General features: G+C 43.1%; 2 protein-coding genes and 1 pseudogene across 5 annotated transcripts in view; 1 reads left to right on the forward strand and 2 right to left on the reverse strand.

The window, feature by feature from the left end:
- Positions 1–6,006, forward strand: part of NACA (nascent polypeptide associated complex subunit alpha) — a 12,432-nt gene extending 6,426 nt beyond the window's left edge. For all 4 annotated transcript variants that reach the window (XM_035002348.1, XM_035002347.1, XM_035002349.1 and 1 more), the window contains exons 3-8: positions 2,798–2,883; positions 3,073–3,150; positions 4,190–4,336; positions 4,767–4,895; positions 5,560–5,682; positions 5,878–6,006. In XM_035002348.1, coding sequence (XP_034858239.1) covers positions 2,798–2,883; positions 3,073–3,150; positions 4,190–4,336; positions 4,767–4,895; positions 5,560–5,682; positions 5,878–5,892 — 578 coding nt within the window. In that variant the 3' untranslated portion in view covers positions 5,893–6,006. The remainder of the gene's footprint in view (positions 1–2,797; positions 2,884–3,072; positions 3,151–4,189; positions 4,337–4,766; positions 4,896–5,559; positions 5,683–5,877) is intronic.
- On the reverse strand, positions 7–1,610 carry LOC118008693 (glycine-rich cell wall structural protein-like). Its single transcript, XM_035002346.1, has one exon. It carries the CDS (start codon positions 937–939, stop codon positions 7–9), a length of 933 nt encoding a protein of 310 aa, XP_034858237.1. The 5' UTR covers positions 940–1,610.
- An 11,066-nt stretch (positions 6,007–17,072) lies between the features above and the next one.
- On the reverse strand, positions 17,073–18,621 carry LOC118008695 (annotated as a pseudogene).
- Between the last annotated feature and the right edge of the window lie 5,109 nt (positions 18,622–23,730).

Genomic DNA, 23,730 nt, shown 5'->3' on the forward strand with positions numbered 1-23,730 from the left:
TCCTTCCTACCCCAAAGAGTCCCCATCTACCCAACCTCCCAAAGGAGCCTCCACCCGCCAAGCTATGGTTCCTTCCTCTCCCAAAGAGTCCCAAGCAACTCCAGCCCCCAAAAGAGCCCCAGCTACCCCACCACCCAAAGAGGCCTCCACTGCCCCAGCTGTGGCTCCTCCCTCCCCCAAAAAATCCCAAGCAACTCCAACCCCCAAAAGAGCTCCAGCAACTCCATCTCCCAAAGGGGGCCAAGCAATCCCATCCCCTAAAGAGATTTCCACTCCCCCAGCTGTGGCTCCTTCCTCCCCCAAAGAGTCCCCAGCTACCCAGTCTCCTAAAGGGACCCCCACTGCAGCTCCTCCCTCTCCCAAAAGAACCCCAGCTACTCCACCTCCCAAAGGGGCCTCCACTGCCCCAGCTGTGGCTCCTCCCTCCCCCAAAGGGGGCCCAGTAACCCCTAAAGAGACTTCCACTCCTCCCGCTGTGGCTCCTTCCCCCAAAGAGTCCCCAGCTACCCAACCTCCCAAAGGGGCCCTCACTCCCCCAGCAGTGACTCCTTCCTCAAAAAAAGCCCCAGCTGCCCCATCTGTCAAAGGGTCCCTTACTCCCTCAGCTGTGACTCCTTCCTCCCACAAAGAGTCTCTGGCAACTCCAGCCCCCAAAGGGGCCCCAGCAACCCCATCTCCCAAGGGGGCCTCCACTCCCCCAGCTGTGACTCCTTCCTCTCCCAAAGAGTCTCTGTCAACCCCAGCCCCCAAAGGGACCTCAGCAACTCCATCCTCCAAAAGAACCCCAGGAGGAACCCCAGCCTCCATAGCAACTCCATCCCCCAAGAGAGCCCCAGCTACCCCATCCAGAGGTGCCCCCACTCCTTCATCTGAGATTCCTCCCTCCCCCAAAGAGACCCCTACTTCTCCAGTTTCAGTCACATGTCCCTTGGGGTCCATTGCCCCTCAGGCTTCTAAAGGCCTACCAGTAAAGAAAGGCTCCACAGCTCTCAAAGCAGGACTTGTTGCCCCAGCTCCAGAAAGTGCACCAGTTGTCACAGCTCCCTCTGAGAAAGGTCCACTGGCCAAGAAGAGTTCTACTACTTCACCTCCTCTGTGCCCAGATCCTTCAGCTAAGAACGGTACTAAAGGACCCCTTTCTACAATGGGTCCAGCCCCGCTGACAGTCTCTGCTCAGAAAGTCTCTTCAAAGACTCCCAAAACCCTCTCTGTTTCTCCATTAAAAAGCAAAGATTCTTTTCATTCCCCAAAGAGCCCTTTGACTCTTCCTCTTGAGCGTGTGACGTCTACTCCGCTAGCAACAGTTTCCTCTGAGAAGGTCCTTCCTAAATCTGGATCAGCATCTATCCCTCCAGCACCCACCCCATCAGTCTCTCTGCCTCTCGCTCCCTCCCCAGTTCCCCCTCTGCCTCCTAAACAGCAATTTCTGCTGGAATCACCCTGTAAGCCCTCAGCCCCTGCTGATGAGGATGAGCTGCCGCCTCTGATTCCCCCGGAACCAATCTCGGGGGGAGTGCCTTTCCAGTCGGTCCTCGTCAACATGCCCACCCCCAAACCTGCTGGGATCCCTGCCCCAACCCCCTGTGCCAAGCAGCCTGTTCTGAAGAACAACAAGGGTATTTGCCTTGGTTTGCTGTGTGCATGGTGTGTCGCCCACACCCCTCCTGGGGCTACCCACCAATACTAACCCTAGGATGCGCCGCTTTCTCCAGTATATCTGCTTGTGTTTGGACATAGAACATAGAATGATAATTTTAAATGCAAAAGCTCTAGGAATGTGAAACAATCTTGGTTTTCATCACCTCAGATAGTCTGTTCTGTATCATCTTGTATAATATGGTTCAAGCTAACCCTGGATCTGCCATCTTTTTTACCTGAGTGATCTGACATTGAAAACCAAGACCTATTAGACCTTTTAATTTGCTCTAATCTCTACCACATAACTAACCTTGTCCCTGGGCCTGGGATTTGCTAAAATGTTGGGAAATATGGAACTATTTGAATTTCTTTTCACGTCTTAGATTTAGTAATGACCAGTGCCCAAGTGACTCCCTTTTCAAGACTTTTTTTTCCTAGCCTGAGAATGGTACAGGTGTATGCTTTTTTCTCTCAGTAGTCTTTATTAATGCTTGGCCTTCTGGTTGAGGTAAACTTAAAATACATGAATTACATTTGGAAGAAATGGGAGAGGTCACAGGACAGGCTCTAACAGATGACTGTTAGAACGATAGATTGGCAGTCACTGAGAATCTTCAGGCTGTGTTGATGAAACCAAATTGCTAGGGTAAGTGGTTTGAAAACAAGGCTAAATGTGTGTACACAACTGCTTCTGGCCTTCCCCAACTCAGTATAAAGCATGAGGGGAGTGTCCTCCCTGGTCTTCCTCCACAACGTGATCTTACAGCTATTTCACTTAAATGTATCTGGAGATCCCTTGTCTGCCATAACCTTTTAGGGATGGTTGGGCTGTCAGGTAGAATTTGGAGTTACGTAGGTCATTGGTGTTGGCCTGTGCCAAGTGAAGACCTTGAGAGAAAGGAAGCAGTTACTGTTTATAAACTGCTTGGCTGTAACTAGTAAATTACCTCTTTATTTCTGGGGCTGGGTCTTTAATGGATGTGTACACACTAGTTTATGGCTAAGGAGGCTGTCAAGCTGGCTTCATACAAGTCAGTTGGTTTGCATTTAACTTTGTGAGGTCTAACATAAGCCAGGGACCTCTAGTCCAGGCAGGCTATGGTGAGGTGCCTCCTCCCTATAATCTACTGTAAAATTTTAAAGTTATTTGTCATCTCAGGGTCTGGAACAGAATCTGACAGTGATGAATCAGTACCAGAGCTTGAGGAACAGGATTCCACACAGGCAACCACACAACAGGCCCAGGTGGGTGTTCTGTTCTCTTACTTGCTGGTCAGAGTACTTGAGTCGAGGAAGCATTGAAGAACAAGGGTTGATCAGAGAAGCTGACTTCAGTATTTGGAAATGTGAACCTTCATAAAGGGAAAACCTTATGGGGATTGTGATATCTAGGCCTTATATTCCAGTTTACTCATAGCTGTTTTATCTTCTTAGCTGGCAGCAGCCGCTGAAATTGATGAAGAACCAGTCAGTAAAGCAAAACAGAGCCGGAGTGAAAAGAAGGCACGGAAGGTAAGGTTTTAAGTTACAAACAAGGATTAAAGGTTCTGATAAAGCAGCTTTAGAGAGGGGGAACTGTAGTGGTAGGATCATATTTAAAGTGATAGAAATTACTGTAGCAAAAAAAAAACAGGAGTCCTGGAAACCAATTCTGTATTATCTAAAGTTAGCCTAGGGGGCACCTGGATGGCTCAGTCATTAAGCGTCTGCCTTCAGCTCAGGTCATGATCCCAGGGTCCTGGGATCAAGCCCTGCATCGGGCTCCCTGCTCAGCAGGAAGCCTGCTTCTCCCTCTCCCATTCCCCCTGCTTGTGTTCCCTCTCTTGCTGTGTCTCTGTCAAATAAATAAATAAAATCTTAAAAAATAATAATAAAGTTAGACTAGGAAAAGGCTCTCTTTTTGTTTTGTTACCTTTTTATTTAAATTCAATTAATTAACATGTATTACTGGTTTCAGAGGTAGAAGTCAGTGATTTCATCAGTCTTTTTTTAGGATTTTATCTATTTGAGAGAGAGAGCACAAGCAGGGAGGAGGGTCAGAGGGAGAGGGAGAAGCAGACTCCCTGCTGAGCCGGGAGCCTGATGCGGGGCTCGATCCCATCCTGGGATCATGATCTGAGCCGAAGGCAGACGCCCAACCAAGCCACCCAGGTGCCCCAATTCATCAGTCTTCTATAATACCCAGTGCTCATTACATCATATGCCCTCCTTAATGTCCATCACCCAGTTACCCCATTCCCCTACCCGCCCCCAGCAACCCTCAGTTAAGGCTTTGCTTTGGATATAGTTCTTTACTTCCTAAAGCTTCTTTTTTAAGATTTTATGTATTTGAGTGAGAGAGAGAATGCCTGCAGGGGGAGGGGTAGAGGGAGAAGCGGACTCCCTGCTAAGTGCAGAGTCTGATGTGGGGCTCAGTCTCAGTCTCACAACCCTGAGATATGACCTGAGCCGAAATCAAGAGTTGGACATTCAACCAGCTGAGCCACCCAGGTTCCCCTCTGAAGCTTCTTCTAGAGAAGTTGAAAACCTGATGTTCTTTTCTATTTCTTAGGCTATGTCCAAACTGGGTCTTCGACAGGTTACAGGGGTTACAAGAGTCACTATCCGGAAATCTAAGAATATCCTCTTTGTCATCACAAAACCAGATGTCTACAAGAGCCCAGCTTCAGATACCTACATAGTTTTTGGGGAAGCCAAGGTAAAGAAAATTTTCTTGGACGCAATCTAGACCAGGGTTTCTCAACCTCAACACTATATATTGATGGAGTTGGATAATTCTTTGGTGTGGAATTTGGGGTCAGATAATTCCTTGTTGTGGAGGGGCTTTCCTGAGTGTTAAAGATGGTTAGCAGCATTCTACCCAGCTGCGATAACCAAAAAAATCTCTAGGCATTTGATAGATATCCCTGGATGACAAAATCACCTCCCAGTAGAGAACCACTGCTTTAGACCTAAACTAGTTCTCTTTGTACAGTGATATGTACTCTTAGTGAGGGCAAGCAATTAAAGCTATACAGTAAGTTAACCTGAAGTGGCTTTAGAGTGAGAGTTTGGAAAAGATACAAACGATTTATTTCATTTACTACAGACCGATCTGTTCATACAAATCTATATTTTTTGCCCTATAGATCGAGGATTTATCTCAGCAAGCACAACTAGCAGCTGCTGAGAAATTCAAAGTTCAAGGTGAAGCTGTCTCAAACATTCAAGAAAACACACAGACTCCAACTGTACAAGAGGAGAGTGAAGAAGAAGAGGTATATAGGGAAATCTTTTATACTTTTAATCCTCTCCAGATAGTCGTATTTTGTGTGGGGTTTTCTTTTAAGATTTTTATGTATTTATAATATTATATATATAATATGTATTATTTATAATATAAAATTATTTATCCATGAGAGACAGAGAAAGAGGCAGAGGGAGAAGCAGGCTCCCTGAGGAGTAGGGTTGCACGACTCGGGGCTCAATCCCAGGACCCCGGGATCATGACCTGAGCTGAAGGCAGACGCTTAATGAACTGAGCCACCCAGGCACCCAGTATTGTTTTGTAGTGACGGGTGCATGCTATATTGCTTTAGGTTCTCAAAATCAATTGACTTAAATAGTTTCTGAGTTATATTAAGAACTAGATTCAGGGGCGCCTGGGTGGCTCAGTCGTTAAGCGTCTGCTTTTGGCTCAGGTCATCATGCCAGGGTCCTGGGATCGAACCCTGCATCGGGCTCCCTGCTCGGCGGGAAGCCTGCTTCTCCCTCTCCCACTCCCCCTGCTTGTGTTCCCTCTCTCACTGTCTCTCTCTGTCAAATAAATAAAATCTTTATGAAAAAAAAAAAAAAAACTAGATTAAAGAGACCCGTGACTCCAAAGAACTACTGGAGTTGTTCTTGGCCTTTAGGTTATTGTGCTTTTTTTCCTTCTCTTAGGTTGATGAAACCGGTGTAGAGGTTAAGGACATAGAATTGGTCATGTCACAAGCAAATGTGTCAAGAGCAAAGGCAGTCCGAGCCCTGAAGAACAACAGTAATGATATTGTAAATGCTATTATGGTAAGTGTCCAAACCCCAAACCTTTATTCCTTTACCTCTTCTGCCCTGACCAGTTATGGATGACTTTATTTTCTGTACTTAGTATCAGCCAGTTAGGAAGCTTCATTCCAAAGCCTATTCTGAGTTACCTCATATTTTAGTGGCCTGAATTCTCAATTTGCCTATAACTGCTTCTAATGATCTCTTTTCTTACAGGAATTAACAATGTAACCATCTGAAAACGAGGACTTTTTTTGGTGTTTCAAAAGAATAACTGCAGCTTGGTTTGAAATTTGTACTGTTTCTATCATTAATAAAGTTATGGCTTCTTGTTGGATGAACTCAGTGGGTGCTTGGTCTCTTCCCACCAACCCCCCCCCAAAAAAAAAAAAACATGAAGGCTCTAGAAATGAAAACACGTAATTACTTGTAAGGCCTCAGCTTCAGTTGAAAAGGTTTAATGCCACAGATTTCTCACTTAAAATCTCAGTCTTTTCATCTCTTAAAGATACTATAGTAGGCTATCTGTTAGGACTTTATTGTCTTCAGAGAATAGAACTTAACATGTAAAGTTTCTCCTTTCCATTTTCTTTCCCAGATGTTAACTGTTAGTAAATTGTGTCTTCTATATTTAATAATCAGCCCTCTTTTCTGGCCTACAATTTTTGAATATATATATTGGACCTTACCTGGCCTCTGAGAAGCAGTTCACATTGTTTACATCTTGATATGTAGGAGCTTGGTGCAGGGTTGGAGAGGGTGCATAATGGATGTGGATGAAAAGACTGCACTTTGTAATAAAATGCAAAGGTACCTCGTGAAGGGAGTTTTTGACTGTATACAGTGCAAACACTCTGCTCTCAAGACATACACTATACAGACATTTTGATGTACAAAATAAATTATGATTAGGGTAGACATAATTATGTTAGGACAGTAAGTGAAAACCAGGCAAACTGATAAATAATGATTTAACCAGTGTATGAAAAAACACACAACTCCATAGAAGTCCTAGGAGAAGAGTAAAGCTTCTGAGTTTGGGGGTTGTTAGAAAATGGTTTGGAGGGGGAAAGCAGAGGACTAAAATTTGGAAATGGGAAGGCTAAAAGTAAATGTAGCGGCAAGAATCCTAAAACAAGTAAGTGATAATAAACCTAGAAGAAATGTTAGGTTGGGAATAAATCAGACACATGGTAGGAGGCTTTAGGGACTAAAGTTTAGACCTTTCTATTCCTGAATTCAGTGTTTTTTTTAAATATGTCATTTATTTATTTGACAGAGACACAGTGAGAGAGGGAGGGAGCACAAGCCGGGGGAGTGGGAGAGGGAGAAGCAGGCTTCCCGCTGAGCAGGGAGCCCGATGCGGGGCTTGATCCCAGGACCCTGGGATCATGATCTGAGTTGAAGGCAGGTGCTTAATGACGGAGTCACCCAGGCGCCCCTGAATTCAATTTTTTTAAGATTTATTTATGTACGTAATCTCTTTACCCAACATGGGGCTTGAACTCCCAACCTCAAGGTCAAGAGTCCTATGCTTCTCTGACTGAGCTAGCCAGGTGCCCCTTGAATTCAGTTTTCTTGATCCCTATGAGAGTAGATACTATTTTAACAGATGTGAGTGAAAGTTGAGGACCAAAGAGGTTAAATGACTTCCCCCAAAAACAGCCACTCTCTGAGTAGGGTCTTTTCATTCTGGTAGGCTGTATTGGTAAGAAGTGGTAGACTATCCTGGAGAACCACAAATTGACATCTGGCTGAGGATGATGACCTGCTTCCATTTTACCGGGATAGAACCGTTCATTTGCTGAACAAAAGTCTTGAGGCTGGGATACCTGGGTGGCTCGGTTAGGTATCTGCCTTCAGCTCAGGTCATGATCCTGGGGTACTGAGATCGAGTCCCACGTCCGGCTCCCTGCTCAGCAGAGGACTTGCTTCTCTGCCTGCTGCTCCCCCTGCTTGTGCATGCTCTCTTGCTCTCGCTCTGACAAAATCTTTTAAAAAAAAAAAAAAGAAATGTACAACTAACTTTGTCACAGAATGATCAAATTTTTGGTTCTCAAATTAGGGAATGTATAATTTGAGCAAATTTCTTGAAGAATTACTTTCCTGGTTCTTAAAATGATTAGGTCTCTATTCAAATACTCAATAAACCCTTTTTTTTTTTTAAGCTTTTATTTATTTATTTGACAGAGACACAGCGAGAGAGGGAACACAAGCAGGGGGAGTGGGAGAGGGAGAAGCAGGCTTCCCGCGGGGCAGGGAGCCCGATGCAGGGCTCGATCCCAGGAGCCTGGGATCATGACCTGAGCTGAAGGCAGATGCTTAACGACTGAGCCACCCAGGCGCCCCAATCCTTTTTTTTTTTTTTTTTTAAAAAGTTTGGGGGGGGAGAGGGGGAGGGCGGGGGGGGGGGGGGGGGGAGAGACAGAGGGAGAAGCAGATTCCCCGCAGAGCAGGGACGCTTAACCTACTGAGCCACCCAGGCGCCCCTGAACAGACTAACAATGATATTTTAAGTAACCTCTGACCTCCTCTGTTAAAAAAAAAACAACCTGATACTCCCAAAACATGTATAGGATTGTTGGAAGCATTTTGTTAAGAATCTGTGAAACTGGCACTGGTTATTTACTGAATGACCATTCTGATTTCTAAAGGGGAAAAAAAAAAAAAAACAGTAAGCCAATTTAGTTAGGTATACTCTCACCATGTTTCTCCATTAGCAGATTTTCTTTTTATTTGGGAAATACTTCAGACATGCAGATGAAGGACTGTAAAGGACTGTGTGTACCTGTCATCCAACTGTTTTGTTTTTTAGAAATTAAACCTTACAGATAGGTATGGAGACCACTGTATATCCTTCTTCAAACCTATTTCCCTCCCTCAGAGGTACCACTATCATGAACTAGTGTTTTATAATTTCTGTATGTAAGTTGATGTTCTGTCAATACATATTTATGTACCCAAAGAAGTTAGTGATCTACAAGTTTTAAAACTTTAAACAAAATTGTACATTACATATCATCCTGCAAATTTCTTTTCACTTCAACTTTGTTTCCATGGTTTATCTATGATGATAGATGTAGCTCTATTCATTCCCTTACCAGTCCATGGGAGTGTGGCTTTTATCTGTACCTTTCCACCAAATGGCTCTTAAGTTCACCTAGTTGATAATTCTAATGGGCATTCTTCATGCATGGCTACATTTGTCTTTTCTTGAAATTAGTCTCCTTAACATCCCCTTGCTTTCTCTTAAATTTGTTTCATCTTCAGTTTCAAGATCCCCAAAATTACTTCCATTATCTGTCTACCCTGTCAAAATTTTCCTATGTTTTCCCTGTTAACAGCTCATGAATGACACAGCTGTCCATTTGGTTGTATAAAAAAGAAACCTGGTCTTTGCAACAAATGGTGCTGGGGAAACTGGATATCCACATGGAAAATAATTTTCCAAAGAAAGAGAAATTAACTACAAATGGATCAAAGACCTAAATATAAGACCTAAAACCATAAAACTCTAAGAAGAAAACAGGAGGAAAGCTTCATGCCTTTGATATGGCAATGATTTATGCAATACCAGAAGCATAGGCAACAAAGTAGGTAGGAGTGCCTGGCTGGCTCAGTAGAGCATATGACTCTTGATCTCAGGGTGGTAAGTTCAGGCCCCATGTTGGGTGTAGAGATTGCTTTAAAAAAAAAAAAGTAAATTGTATTTCCCCCAAATTTAAAATTTCTCTGCAACAAAGGACATAAATCAACAATAAAAAGGCAACCTACAGGGGTACCTGGGTGGCTCAGTCAGTTAAGTTTCTGCCTTTGCCGCAGGTCATGATCCTGGAGTCCTGGGATCGAGCCCCACTTCGGGCTCCTTGCTCAGCAAATGCCCTCTCCCTTTCTCTCTCTCTCTCTCTGTCTCTCTCACAAATAAAATCTTACCAAAAAAAGGACAACCTACAGATTGTGAGAAAATATTTGTAAATGACTTATCTTGATGAGGGGATAGTATCCAGAATAGATAAAGAACTATAGGTCAACAACAACAACAACACACACACAACTTAAAAAGTGGGCAAAAGACTTGAACAGATATTTTCCCAAAGAAGTTCTACAAATGGGCAAAAAGCACATGAAAGCACACATCATCATTAACCATTAGGGAAATGCAAGTCAAAACTACAGTGAGATAGCACCTCAAACGTGTTAGAATAGCTACAATTGAAAGGAAAGCGTTAGGGACCCCTAGGTGGCTTAGTTGGTTGAGCGTCTACCTTTGGCTCAGGGCATGATCCCGGGGTTCTGGGATTGAGTCCCACGTCAGGCTCCCTGCTCAGCAGGAAGCCTGCTTTTCTCTCTCCCTCTGCCTGCCACTCCCCCTGCTTGTGCTCTCTCTCCCTTTCCCTTGCAAATGAATAAATAAAATCTTTTTTAAAAAAGGCGGGGGAGTGTTGGCAAAAATGAAAAAAAAGGGAACCGCTGTGCACTGTTAATGGGAAAGTAAAATGGTGTCCTTGCTATGGAAAACAGTATGCTAATTCTCAAAAAATTAAAAATAGAATTACCATGTGATCTAGTAATTCCACCTTTGGGTATAGACTCCAATCGAATCAGGGCCTCAGAGACATCTGTATATCCATGCAGCATTCATAATTGCCAAAAGGTGGAAGCAACCTAAGTGACCTTCACAGATAAATGAATAAATGCAGTATACCCATACAATGGAATAGTATTCAGCCTTAAATGGAAGGAAATTCTGGCACATGCTACAACATGGATGAACCTTAAGGACATTAAGCTATATAAAGTAAGCCAATCACAAAAGGACAAATATTGTATGATTCCAGTTATATAAGGTACCTAGATTAGTCAAATTCATAGAGACAGAAAATAGAATGGTGTTTGCGAAGGGTTGGAGGAGGGAGAGGAAGAGTTAGTGTTTAACGGGTACAGAATTTCAAATGTTGGGGAAGATGAAAAGTTCTGAAGATAATTGATGAGGTTGCACAACAATGTGAATATACTTAATCTCACTGAATTATACACTTAAAAATGGTTAGGATGGTAACAATTTGTTAAATGCTTTGTTGGGTTGGGTTTTCTTAGATTTTTTTATTTTTGAGTAATCTGTACACACAACATGGAGCTTGAACTCACAACCCTAAGATCAAGAGTCACACACTCTACCGGGGCGCCTGGGTGGCTTCGGCTCAGGTCATGATCGCAGGGTCCTGGGATTGAGCCCCGTATCGGGCTCCCTGCTCCGCAGGAAGCCTGCTTCTCCCTCTCCCACTCCCCCTGCTTGTGTTCCCTCTGTCACTGTGTCTCTCTCTGTCAAATAAATAAATAAAATCTTAAAAAAAAAAAAAAAAAAAAGTCATACACTCTACTGACTGAGCCAGCCAGGCGCCCCTATGTTAAGTGTATTTTTTTTAATTATTTTAAGGAAAGAAAAGAAACCTCAGTGTCAACCTAAGCTGTCACAGTCTCGCTTCTTCATAGCCATTCCCTACAATTTTTACTTTCTAAATATTCTCTATCCCACCTCTTCATTCCTAATGCAATTGCCTTAATTGAAAATCACCTGAGGGGCACCTGGGTGGCTCAGTCAGTTAAGTGACCGAGGCTTGATATTGGCTCAGGTCATGATCTCAGGGTCATGGGATCGAGCCCTGCATTAAGATCCCCACTTGGCAAGGAGTCTGCTTGAGATTCTCTCCCTCTCTCTGTCCCTACCCCCATTCACACTCTCTCAAATAAATAAATCTTGAGAAAGGAAGGTAGGGAGGGAAGAGAAGGAAGGAAGGGAAGGGAGGGTGGGAGAGAGGTTGGGAGGGAGGGAGGAAAGAAAACAAACCACCTGAGCAGGCTATTGCCATAGTTTCCTAACTGTTCTTCTACCCTCCACTAAGAATCCCTCTACGCTTGCCACTTGCCTCCATAAAGTGAGTTCTCCCGGGGTGCCTGGGTGGCCCAGTCAGTTAAGCTCCTGACTCTTGATGTCAGGTAGGGTCATGATCTCAGTGTCCTGGGATCGAATCCCAAGTTGGGCTCCACGCTGAGCATGGAGTCTGCTTGGGATTCTCTCCCTCTCCCTCTGCCCCGCCCCCCACTCACATTTTCTCTCTAAATAAATAAATAAAATCTTAAAATGTAAAATCCTCTCCCACTTAAAGCTCTGCTGAATAAAGCAGAACTTTAAAACTTTAATCATGAAATTCTAACTGATTGGGGACAGCTGAGTGTCTCAGTCAGTTAAGGTCTACCTTCGGCTCAGGTCATGATCCCAGGGTCCTGGGATTGGGTCCCATGTTGGGCTCCCTGCTCAGTGGGGAGCCTGCTTCTCACTCTGCCTCTGCCTGCCACTCCCCCTGCTTGCTCTCTCTCTCTCTCTCTCTCTGACAAATAAATAAAAATCTTTAAAATTCTAGCTGATTGAAGAAACTAGGTCTGGACCCTTGCCTACTCAGCCTTACATATCCCTCTCATTGGAATAAAGTTTGAAAACAAATGGGAATCAGTATTCATTCAATAAATTCCTCAATTCCTACCCTTAGCTACACAGTAAGAATCCAACAGAGAATAAGACACGGATCTGCCCTCCCGGAAATTAGTCTAATGGGAAAGGCAAATAATGACATTCTAAATTCCTTAGCTTGGTCTCCATGTATTTCTCTACACATCTCTAAACCTATTCATTTAAGGAGTATTTATTCAGCATTGGAACAGCCTCCAATTATTGTTTTATTACTGTTGGGGTAGTGAAAGAGGTGAATAGATTTCCATTCATTTTTTTCTCTCAAGGGGTAAAGTATTTCAGCATTTTTGTTGATTTCATTTTAGGGTTTCATGGATAAGTGTGGTTTGAGAACTTTAGTTGAAATATAATGAATAATACTATAATTATTGATATGGTAATAAGTTGATGTATCTGGTTATAGCATAACATTAAGGAAGGATTTTAGACTCAATCTTTTTTTTAAGATTTTATTTATTTATTTGACAGAAAAACAGTGAGAGAGGGAACACAAACAGGGGGAGTGGAAGAGGGAGAAGCGGGAACGCTGAGCAGGGAGCCCGATGCGGGGCTCTATCCCAGGACCCTGGGATCATGACCTGAGCCGAAGGCAGACGCTTAAAGACTGAGCCACCCAGGTGCCCCTAAACTCAATCTTTAACTTAAAAGGTTAATGCTTTTGTGAATGCAAACTGGTGCAGCCATTCTGGAGAACAATATGGAGGCTCCTCAGAACGTTAAAAATAGAACTACCCTACAGTCCATCTATTGCATACAAGGTATTTACCCAAAGGATAAATACAGATTCAAAGGGATACATGCACCTAATATTTATAGCAGCATTAACCACAGCCAAACTATGGAAAGAGCCCAGATGTCCATCAATTGATGAATGGATAAAGAATATGTGATATATATATATATACCACATTCATATATATGAATATTATATCATGTAATTTTTTTTTAAAGATTTTATTTATTTATTTGACAGAGAGAGACACAGCGAGAGAGGGAACACAAGCAGGGGGAGTGGGAGAGGGAGAAGCAGACTCCCTGCCGAGCAGGGAGCCCGATGCGGGGCTCGATCCCAGGACCCTGGGATCATGACCAGAGCCGAAGGCAGATGCTTAACGACTGAGCCACTCAGGCGCCCCTATATCATGTAATATTATTCAGCCATCAAAAGGAACGAAATCTTGGGTGCCTGGGTGGCTCAGTTGGTTAAGCGACTGCCTTCAGCTCAGGTCATGATCCCGGAGTCCCAGGATCGAGTCCCACATCAGGCTCCTGACTCAGTGGGGAGTCTCTTTCTCCTTCTGACCCTCTTCCCTCTCATGCTTTCTCTCTCTCTCTCTCTCAAATAAATAAATAAAATCTCTAAAGAGGGGGAATGAAATATTGCCATTTGCAATGACATGGATGGAGCTAGAGTGTATTATGCTAAGTGAAATAAGTCAGAGAAAGACGAATACCGTATGATCTCACTTATATGTGGAATTTAAGTAAGAAAACAGATCAACATGGGAAGGGGAAAAAGAAAAAAAGGAGAGAGGGAAATAAGCTGTAAGAGGCTCTTTTTTTTTTTTTAAGTTTTTTATTTATTTATTTATTTGAGAGAGAGAGCACAAGCAGGGAGAGTGGCAGGCAGAGGGAGAAGCAGGCTTCCCTCTGAGCAGGGAGCCCGACATGGGACTCCATCACAGGACCCTGGGATCATGACCTGAGCTGAAGGCAGACGCTTAACCAACTGAGCCACGCAGGTGCCCCCATAAGAGGCTCTTTTTTTTTTTTTTTAAGATTTTATTTATTTATTTGATAGAGAGAGAGACAGCGAGAGACGGAACACAAGCAGGGGGAGTGGGAGAGGGAGAAGCAGGCCTCCCGCTGAGCAGGGAGCCTGATGCGGGGCTCGATCCCAGGACTCTGGGATCATGACCCGAGCCGAAGGCAGACGCTTAACGACTGAGCCACCCAGGCGCCCCCCATAAGAGGCTCTTAACAATGGAGAACAAACTGAGCATTGATGGAGGGAGGTGGGTGGGGGATGGGCTAGATGGGTGATGAGTATTGAGGGCACTTGTGATGAGCACTGGGTGTTGTTAGTAATGAAACATTGAATTCTACTCCAGAAACCACTATTGCACTGTACATTAACTACCTAGAATTAAAAAAAAAAAAAAGTTAATGCTTTATAGCTTCTTGATGATACTATGTATAGATGCAGACCATTTGTTTTTAAATATTTTAGTGGAACTAATTTAAGAGCTGAGAACAATTGTGATATGACACACAATTTCTGAGCATTGTCCATCGTATAGTCCTGGTCATGTAGATATCAGGGTTCTTTAATTAATCATCCAAGAATAGCGTCTGTTTTCAGGCCTAGGGAAGGAATGGCTCATACGTGTAAGACATCTTCTGATGAAATTAGTATTCAGAATGCTATTTCTATAGGTAAAACAATTCAATTGTGAACTTCTAAGACCCCTCCTCCACTGCTATCATCCAGTCTGGTGACAGAACTAAGCAAATACTTACACAAATTGTTGAAAATTTCAGTATATATTATAAAGGAACAAGTACTGGCCTCTCACTTATACTTTATGTTCCCGTCTTCCCAAACACATGAAACTATTTAATTAAAACAAGCTGTTTTATTTTGCAATCCTTTGCCTATGTTCTTTCCTAATATATTCTCATACCTTGTCCCTGCCATACTTTTTGCCCTTATCCATCTATACTAGGAGTGATAAAATGGTCAGCCCACAGAAATGTTTAATTAGTATGAAGATGTTTAAATATAGTATTTAGATTTTACTGCTTTTACATTTGGTCTTTCTAGAGTGCTTTAGTCTTCATATTTTCTTGCCTGGTAGCTACACACACATATATACATGCCTGGCTCCTGAAGATTGGGGTCCATACTCTGATGAGAACTCCTTGTGGAAATGGAGTTCATTGGTTTTTGCATTCCTAATACATGTCCCATAATAGGGCTCAAATATTTTTATTTTATTTTATTTTATTATTTATTTATTTATTTATTATTTTATTTTATTTCTTCTTTTCTAAATATTTTTATTTATTTATTTATTTCAGAGAGAGAGAGCACAAGCAGGGGGAGCAGGGGGAGCAGGAGAGGGAGAAGCAGACTCCCCGCTGATCAGGGAGCCCAACGCGGGGGCTCAATCCCAGGACCCTGGGATCATGACCTGAGCTGAAGGCAGACGCTTAACCCACTGAGCCATCCAGGTGCCTCAGGGCTCAAATATTTAAATATATATATATATATGTTTATATTTGGCATCACATCAACAGTGGAGGCTTAGTAGGCAATGCCAGGCAAATTTTACAGAAAGCTAAAACTAAGTGGAAACTTATCCTCACATGTACAGCTTAGAATTCAAAGATTCAAGATCTCTATACAGATTTCTGGGCTCTTTTTTCAATTTAATTTTTAAATAATTTATTGAGGTATAACTGATATACAATAAAAGGCTCATATTTAAAGTATACAATTTGATAAGTTTTGACATATTTATACACCCATACACCATCACCAAAATAAAAATAAACCTATCAATCACTCCAAAAAGCTTCCTTAATGCACCTTTGTAATCCCTCCTCTTTCCCCACCCCAAACTTTGGCACCAGGTAGTCACTGATCTATTTTGTCTCTAGAGATAAGTTTGCATTTTCCAGAATTTTAAAAAATTGGAACTGTAATTATGCAAGATACACTTTTTTAAGTGGCTCCTTTCACTGTTAGTAATTGAGATTCATTCATGTTGCTGTATAAATCAATAGCCTGTTTCTTTTAAATGCTGAGTAGTTAGTAGGTTTAGAAAAAATTTCCCCAAAAGTACTGCCTTACTGAATTCCACAAATTTTGATATTTTCATTTAGTTCAAATACTTTTAAATTTCCCTTCTTTGACTTGTGGGTATTTAGAATTGTTTTATTTAGTTTAAATACTGGGGTATTTTCTAGATATCTTTCTGCTATTGGTTTCTAATTTAATTCCATTGTGGCCCTAGAACATAGCTCGTATGACTAGAATCCACAAATTTATTGAGACTGGGGCGCCTGGGTGACTCAGTCGTTAAGCGTCTGCCCTCGGCTCAGGTCATGATCCCAGGGTCCTGGGATCAAGCCCCGCATCAGGCTCCCTGCTCCGCAGGAAGTCTGCTTCTCCCTCTCCCACTCCCCCTGCTTGTGTTCCCTCTCTCACTGTCTCTCTCTCTGTCAAATAAATAAAAATTTAAAAAAAAATTTATTGAGACTTGTATTATGGCTCAGAATATGGTCTATCTTGGTAAAAGTTCTGTGTGTATCTGAAAAGAGTGTGTATTCTGGTGTGGTTAGGTGGAGTGTTACATAAATGTTAAGTCGACTGGTAATGTTGTTCAAGTCTTTTGTATCTGTACTAATTTTAGTCCCCTTATTCTATCAATTATTGAAAGACGGATGTTAAAATCTATTTTTTAAAGATTTTATTTATTTATTTGACACAGAGAGAGAGAGAGTACAAGCAGGGGGAGCCGCAGAAGGAGAGGGAGAAGCAGGCTTCCTGCTGAGCAGGGATCCCGATGCGGGGCTCAATCCCAGGACCCTGGGATCATGACCTGAGCCGAAGGCAGACACTTAACTGACTGAGCCACCTAGGCACCCCTTAACAAAAGTTTTTTTTAACACTTACTAACAATATCGTAGTCCTAATATGATCACACTAAATGATAGTGATTTATTTTCTTAATATTAAGCCACCCCTGCATTCCCAAAATAATCTTTACTTAGTTGTAGAGTATCATTCTTCTGTACATTGATGAATTCTCTTTGCTAACATGTTATTTAGAAGAACTGCCCCTCCAAGAAGGAACTCTCTCTCTCTCTTTTGTGGTTAAATAATTTAATAAGATTACCAACAGTGTTATAAAAAAAAAAATTACCAACAGTGTGTTGATTACAAACAAGAGAAAGGTGATAGAGGTGGTGAATTTTCCAAGTGGGGAACCAGAATCTGCAAGGGCAGGGCCCAGGGGTCCAGGGTGGGGCAGCTCTGTAATAAGTAATGGAGCAAGGGGGCAGGGCTGCTCCCTCCTTCTTGACAGAATCAGCTTCTTCTTGCCACCAGCATATCACAGAAGGGGCCTATGCTCACAGCTTCCAGGATGGACTGGATCCACTTTTCTTTTCCGCCTGCATGGGGGCTGAAACCAGGTACATCTCCTGCCATCTGCCTTCATTTTACAGACTTTGATGAGCTGCCCCATGTTGCTGGAGATGCAAAGCTCAAAGCAGTTTGGTTTCCAAGGCTCATCAAGATCTTGGATGTTCAGGTTCTCCACAGGGATGATTCCCCCCAGCTCCTTGTCCCTCATGTTCTCAAATGGTAGAGGCAGTTGTCTGTGGCCATAAACCAGTGCCCATTCCACACTTTCACCTGGCCTCCTCCCAGCTTAAGGAGCCAGTCCTCCTGGCCCAGGTTGAAGAAGGTATGGGTCAGACCATTCCCATCATCCTCAGGAATATTGAAGGGCTCATTCCAGATGCTGTCATAGAGATTCCTGAGCAGCTCCTCAGGCAGGTCCCACCCTCGTTGATGCCTCGGTTCATGGCCCCAAATTGCTCCAGGCCTGGCTTGCCCAGACGTTGGGATTGTGAAGGCTGGTGTTCAGCATGACCAGGCGAAGGACAGCACCTCACATATGTCTGTAGACTAGAAAACCCTGGGGTTCCCAGGCAGTATCACATGGCAAAGGTTTCCATCATCTATCTGGCCAATCTTCTGGGCTCAAGGGAGGTAGAAAGCTCCATAGAAATTGCATGAGGGCCTGGGGTGCCTGGGTGGCTCAGTCATTGGGTGTCTGCCTTCAGCTCAGGTCATGATCCCAGAGTCCTGGGATCGAGCCCCGCATCGGGCTCTCTGCTCTGTGGGAAGCCTGCTTCTCCCTCTCCCACTCCCCCTGCTTGTGTTCCCTCTCTTGCTATGTCTCTCTCTTTCAAATAAATGAAATCTTAAAAAAAGAAAGAAATTGCATGAGGGCCTGCACTAGGTTGAGGTTCGTGAACTCATACAGATCCATAAAGGCATGGAGCCTTGGCAGGTCTAGCCCTTCCCTCTCCCCGAGGTAACCCCCATGGCTGTCTTGTTCAGGCCCTTGCCCTGGTACAGGAAACTGGCGTGCTCTGGAGAAGTTCCTTCTCCACCAAGAACTAGATCCCCTTCTGGGGTCCATGTTGAAGCTCTTCCTGCCCATTGTTATCCTTTGATTCTGTTGCAAGGTTTTAACTGCCTTCTTTGGCTTCCAGACCTTCCACCTCACCCATGGCTTCACTAAGCACCTCCCGCGGGCGCTGGATCTCCATCGGCACCTCCGGCTTCCTCGGCCGCGTGTTCTCCAGCTCCATCCGCTTCTCCAGAGTCAGGTCTTGAGGTCTCCCAGGCACTACCCGCCACTGCGGCTAGGAAGGCCCGCGGGGAGTCCAGGACAATCCTGTAGGTCTGGCCTGGATCCACGTTGGCCCGCAGGCTCAGGCGAGCCCACTCAAACTCCCCAGGAGCCACTGCCTCCTTTTCTGTGCCAGTCTTCCATGCTGAAATCTCTCCCTTAGTCTCTCAGCCTCCCTGCCAGTAGGGAGTTTTGCATCTGTAAGTGAGATTGGTCGCTAGTTCTCTCTACAAAAAACAAAAAAACTATAGCAAGCTATAGTGGAGAAGATGGAATCGCTGTGATGTAACAAAAAGAACATAACTTTATAAATCCGAAGATGACATTTAGCGTTAAATATTTACTAGCAAGCCAAAACAAAACAATTTTAAAAACCTAAGCACTGTGTTCTATGATTCCACCATGGTTTGGCATGAAGCTTCAAACAAGATAAATGCAGTAATACAACAAAATTTAGGATTTTATTACCCTTAGTGTTGGCATTAGGCAACCACAAACCTTCCACCACAATGGCAAGACACTGAACCTTTTAGATATCGTGTGTCAGGTTCCATCCCTAAAGACATAGGCTATAGGTCTTCATAGATTTTTTTTTTAAGATTTTATTTATTTATTTGACAGAGAGAGAGATAGCGAGGGCAGGAACACAAGCAGGGGGAGTGGGAGAGGGAGAAGCAGGCTTCCCGCTGAGCAGGGAGCCAGTCGCTGGGATCGATCCCAGGACCCTGGGATCATGACCTGAGCCAAAGGCAGATGCTTAACGACTGAGCCACCCAGGCGCCCCGGTCTTGATAGATTTTAACTGAAACGCTTTTGTGTTTTATCCTTTCGTGTACTATTACCAATTCATATAAGCATGAAAAGCATTTTTATTTTATGTTATTTTATTTATTTGACAGAGAGAGACACAGCGAGAGAGGGAACACAAGCAGGGGGAGTGGGAGAGGGAGAAGCAGGCTCTCCACTGAGCAGGGAGCCCGATGCGGGGCTCGATCCCAGGACCCTGCGATAATGACCTGAGCTGAAGGCAAACGCTTAACCACTGAGCCATCCAGGCGCCCCAAAAGCATTTTGATTATTTTAGCTAATCCACAGCACCACTATTTTCAGCAATGAGAGCCCATCCCTAATGTCCATTATTCCAATTAACAATCCATTAATGTCTCCAATATAAATTAATTTCTGCCATTCATTGGTTTAATAAGCAAAATATCTAATGTTGATTAGAGTTAAGAGGACTGAAGTGCTTCTAGCAATCCCTCCGGCGTGTGAATTCCCAATTAAAATGCTAGCTGCACCTAGAGTATAATTTTAACCAAACACACCCATAATATTTTAATTTCTGTATTGAAATATTTTAAACTAAATTATAGATATTGTAACACCAGATTCAAATACCAATTCTGCCACTTAATAGCTATGTGATATTGGGTATGAATGTAATTCAATCCCCTTGAGACTCAGTTTCTTAACATGTAAATGGGGGATAATACCTGGCAGAATGGTGAGAATTATATAATGGATATGAAAAGGCAATATAAACTCTGAAATAGTCTACAAATTTTAGGTATTATTATTGAATAATAATACCTCAAATAGAAATTAGGTTCTGTTGAGTTCCTTTGAGGATTTGGAAGGTTAGGCGATCTCTAATGTTCACCTATTGTAAATATTGCAGTTTTGATATTCTCTTTGCTTGTCAACAAAGACAGGGAGAAAAGCAAAATAAGTAAGTTTTGAGGTTCTTAACCCAGAGGGCCAAAATAATTACCTTAGACTGGCACTGGGGCCATAACCCTCCCCGACACTATTCCAGTGGAAGATTCTCTGTTATATGAGGGCAGACTTAATAGATTTAATAAGAATAACTAATATTGGGCGCCTGGGTGGCTCAGATGGTTAAGCATCTGCCTTCGGCTCAGGTCATGATCCCAGGGTCCTGGGATCGAGTCCCGCATCGGGCTCTCTGCTCCTTGGGAGCCTGCTTCTCCCTCTGCCTCTCTCTCTCTCTCTCTCTGTCTCTCATGAATAAATAAATAAATAATCTTTAAAAAAAAAAGAATAACTAATATTTATCCAGTGTTTACTAGATTCCAGGCAATGTGCTAAGTATATTATCTTGTTTAATCCCCACAATAACCCAATAAAGTAGGTATTGTTTTTTAAGCCCATTTTAAAATGAGGAAACTAAGGGGGGCGCCTGGCTGGCTCAGTCAGAAGAGGCTATGACTCTTGATTTCAGGGTTGTGAGTTGGATCCCCACGTTGGGTGTAGAGATTATATTAAAAAGAAAAAATAAGTGAGGAAACTAATGGGGCACATGGCGGGCTCAGTTGGTAGAGCATGTGACTTTTGGTTGTGAGTTCAAGTCCCACTTTGGGGGTGGAGCCTACTTTAAAAAAAAAAGAGGAAACTAAAGCTTAGAGAAATTAGGTAACTGCCCAAGTGATTGTTCAAGGATTTGAACTCAAGCCGCTGTTCTTACAAAAAAAATTTTTTTGAGATTTTATTTGACAGAGAGAGCACAAGCAGGTGGAGAGGCAGCCAGAGGGAGAAGCAGGTTCCCCGCTGAGCAAGGAGCCCAACGAGGGGCTCGATCTCAGGACCCTGGGATCATGACCTGGGCCAAAGACATCCGCTTAACCGACTGAGCCACCCAGGTGCCTCTCAAGCAGTTGTTCTTAACCTACATTCTGAATACAACAGTTCATATATAAATACTATATCTATATGGATATCTATATATTTTGTACAACATATGAATTTTCCCTCACATCCTGGGCTTAAGAACAAGGGGGCAGACAAAAATGCATGATGTTGCTTTCCTTTACTGAAAACAAACATATATTCATTCATTTATACATTCAGCTAGTTTTTCTGGGGAAATTCAAGAATATTAACCACAAAAGCACTGTAGAAGCATATCTATACTGCTTTTTCTGTGTTTCAGCTCATGTTTCTCCTCTTTTCTCAACTTCAAATTCTTTTCCCCCTTTTTAGTCTTCTCTTTCCTCATGTGTGATAGATTGTCTGCAAAGATGATGACCAGTATAGTTCCTCCCATTCCTATATACACCTACTGCTCTTCTCATCAAGAGGTGGCATCTATCCCCCCCCCCCACCCTGCCTTGAATCTGGACTGGCCTTGTTACTTGCTTTAACCATGAGAATGTGGTGGAAATAAAGCTGGGACAGTTTGAGAGTCAGGACTCAAGAGACTTGGTAGTTTTTACTTTTCACTTCCTTGGAGCCTTGTAGAGAAGTCCAGCTATCCTGCTGGAGAGATTATGTGGAGAGAAAAGTTCCAGCCAACAGCAGGCACCTGCTGACCAATGTGTGAGGCTATATTGGATCACTCAGACTTAGTCAAGCCTCTAGATGACTGTCACATGAGTGAACCCAGAGGATACCACATGGAGCAGAAAAGCCACATAGTTGTGGCCAGCCAACACACAAAATAGTAAGAAATAATAAATTGTTGTTTAAAGCCACTTTGTGGTGTTTTTTTATGCAGCAAAGGCTATTTATTTGCAATATGATGGGCCAGAAACATTTAGATAGAATGGCCAGTCACATCCTTCAGAGATGTCTTCAAAGAGATGACTGTTTTAGTGATATCTACAAAAGAGCTTGAAGCAGTAAAGTAAAATACGTGGCTGATTTGGGTTTGTCTTATCCAATTCTAGATCAACTAGCATAAAGAAAAGAAAACTAGATACTAAGATCTTTCATTTTTTTCTGACCACAATAAGAAAACATGAGCATGTCTCATTTTGTCCAATATTACATCTGTTGGACTTGAGCCAAACAGGAAAACAGGTTCTCTGACATAAACATCTTCCTCCTTGAATTTGTCTTTAAGGTGCAAAGAGGCTGCTTCCTTCCTCTGAGAGTTAGAAGCCTACACTTACAGGATGGAGAATATACCAAAATATCAAGCTTCCTAGGAGCTGCACTTAGAAATGTAGTCAATTCTCAATTGTCCACGTAATGGAAGTTAAAGCCAGTAAAATATAGTTTAAAACTTATCTGAGGAATATACCGAAGTTCACTTTTCTCATTATATTTTACCCATGGCATGTTATTAAAATTGACATCTCATTCCCCCCAAGCCCAATAGGGAAAGGAGGCCCCAAAATATTAGGGAAAAAACATTGTATTTTATTTTATTTATTTTTAAGTAAGTTCCACGCCCAGAGTAAAGCCCAGCACAGGGCCCGAACTCAATGACCCTGAGATCAAGACCTGAGCTGAGATCAAGAGTCAGATGCTTAACCAACTGAGCCACCCAGGCACGGCCAATAACAACAAAAAAATTTAATTAAAATAGTTTCAACAAGGGCGCCTGGGTGGCTCAGTTGGTTAAGCGACTGCCTTCGGCTCAGGTCATGATCCTGGAGTCCCTGGATCGAGTCCCGCATCCGGCTCCCTGCTCGGCAGGGAGGCTGCTTCTCCCTCTGACCCTCCCGACCCTCCCCCCTCTCATGCTCTCTCTCTCAGTCTCTCTCTCAAATAAATAAATAAAATCTTTAAATAAAATAAAATTGTTTCAACAATAAAATTTAAGCATTGAGTAGACAGTGCCAACTTTACCAGTTATTTCATGATTTAGAATGTGACAAAATCAAGGTACAAATTCCTCTCCTCCTCCTCTCCCCTACCTACAATTACTACAGGGAGAGGGAATGTAAGAAATTGAGAGTTGCGGGGCACCTGGGTGGCTCAGTCGTTAAGCGTCTGCCTTCGGCTCAGGTCATGATCCCAGGGTCCTGGGATCGAGCCCCGCATCGGGCTCCCTGCTCAGCGGGAAGCCTGCTTCTCCCTCTCCCACTCCCCCTTCTTGTATTCCCTCTTTCGCTGTCTCTCTCTCTGTCAAATAAATAAATAAAATCTTTTTAAAAAATGGTATAATATGTAAACATGTCTGAGGTAGAGACTTGTTAACCACCTATCTCAACATCTCTTCATCTTCCTAAGTCACACCATCTCTGATTTTAGCTTGGCACATAATCACGTGGATCAAACACTCCCATTCTCCCAGTCTCATCCTTGCAGATGGATGTAGCCACATGAGTTTTCAATGAGGTACAAGTAGAAAGGTTGTAA

Source organism: Mirounga leonina, unplaced genomic scaffold, assembly GCF_011800145.1.
Source record: "Mirounga leonina isolate KUSES-001 unplaced genomic scaffold, KU_Mleo_1.0 Mir_126, whole genome shotgun sequence".
Taxonomy (NCBI): Eukaryota; Metazoa; Chordata; class Mammalia; order Carnivora; family Phocidae; genus Mirounga; species Mirounga leonina.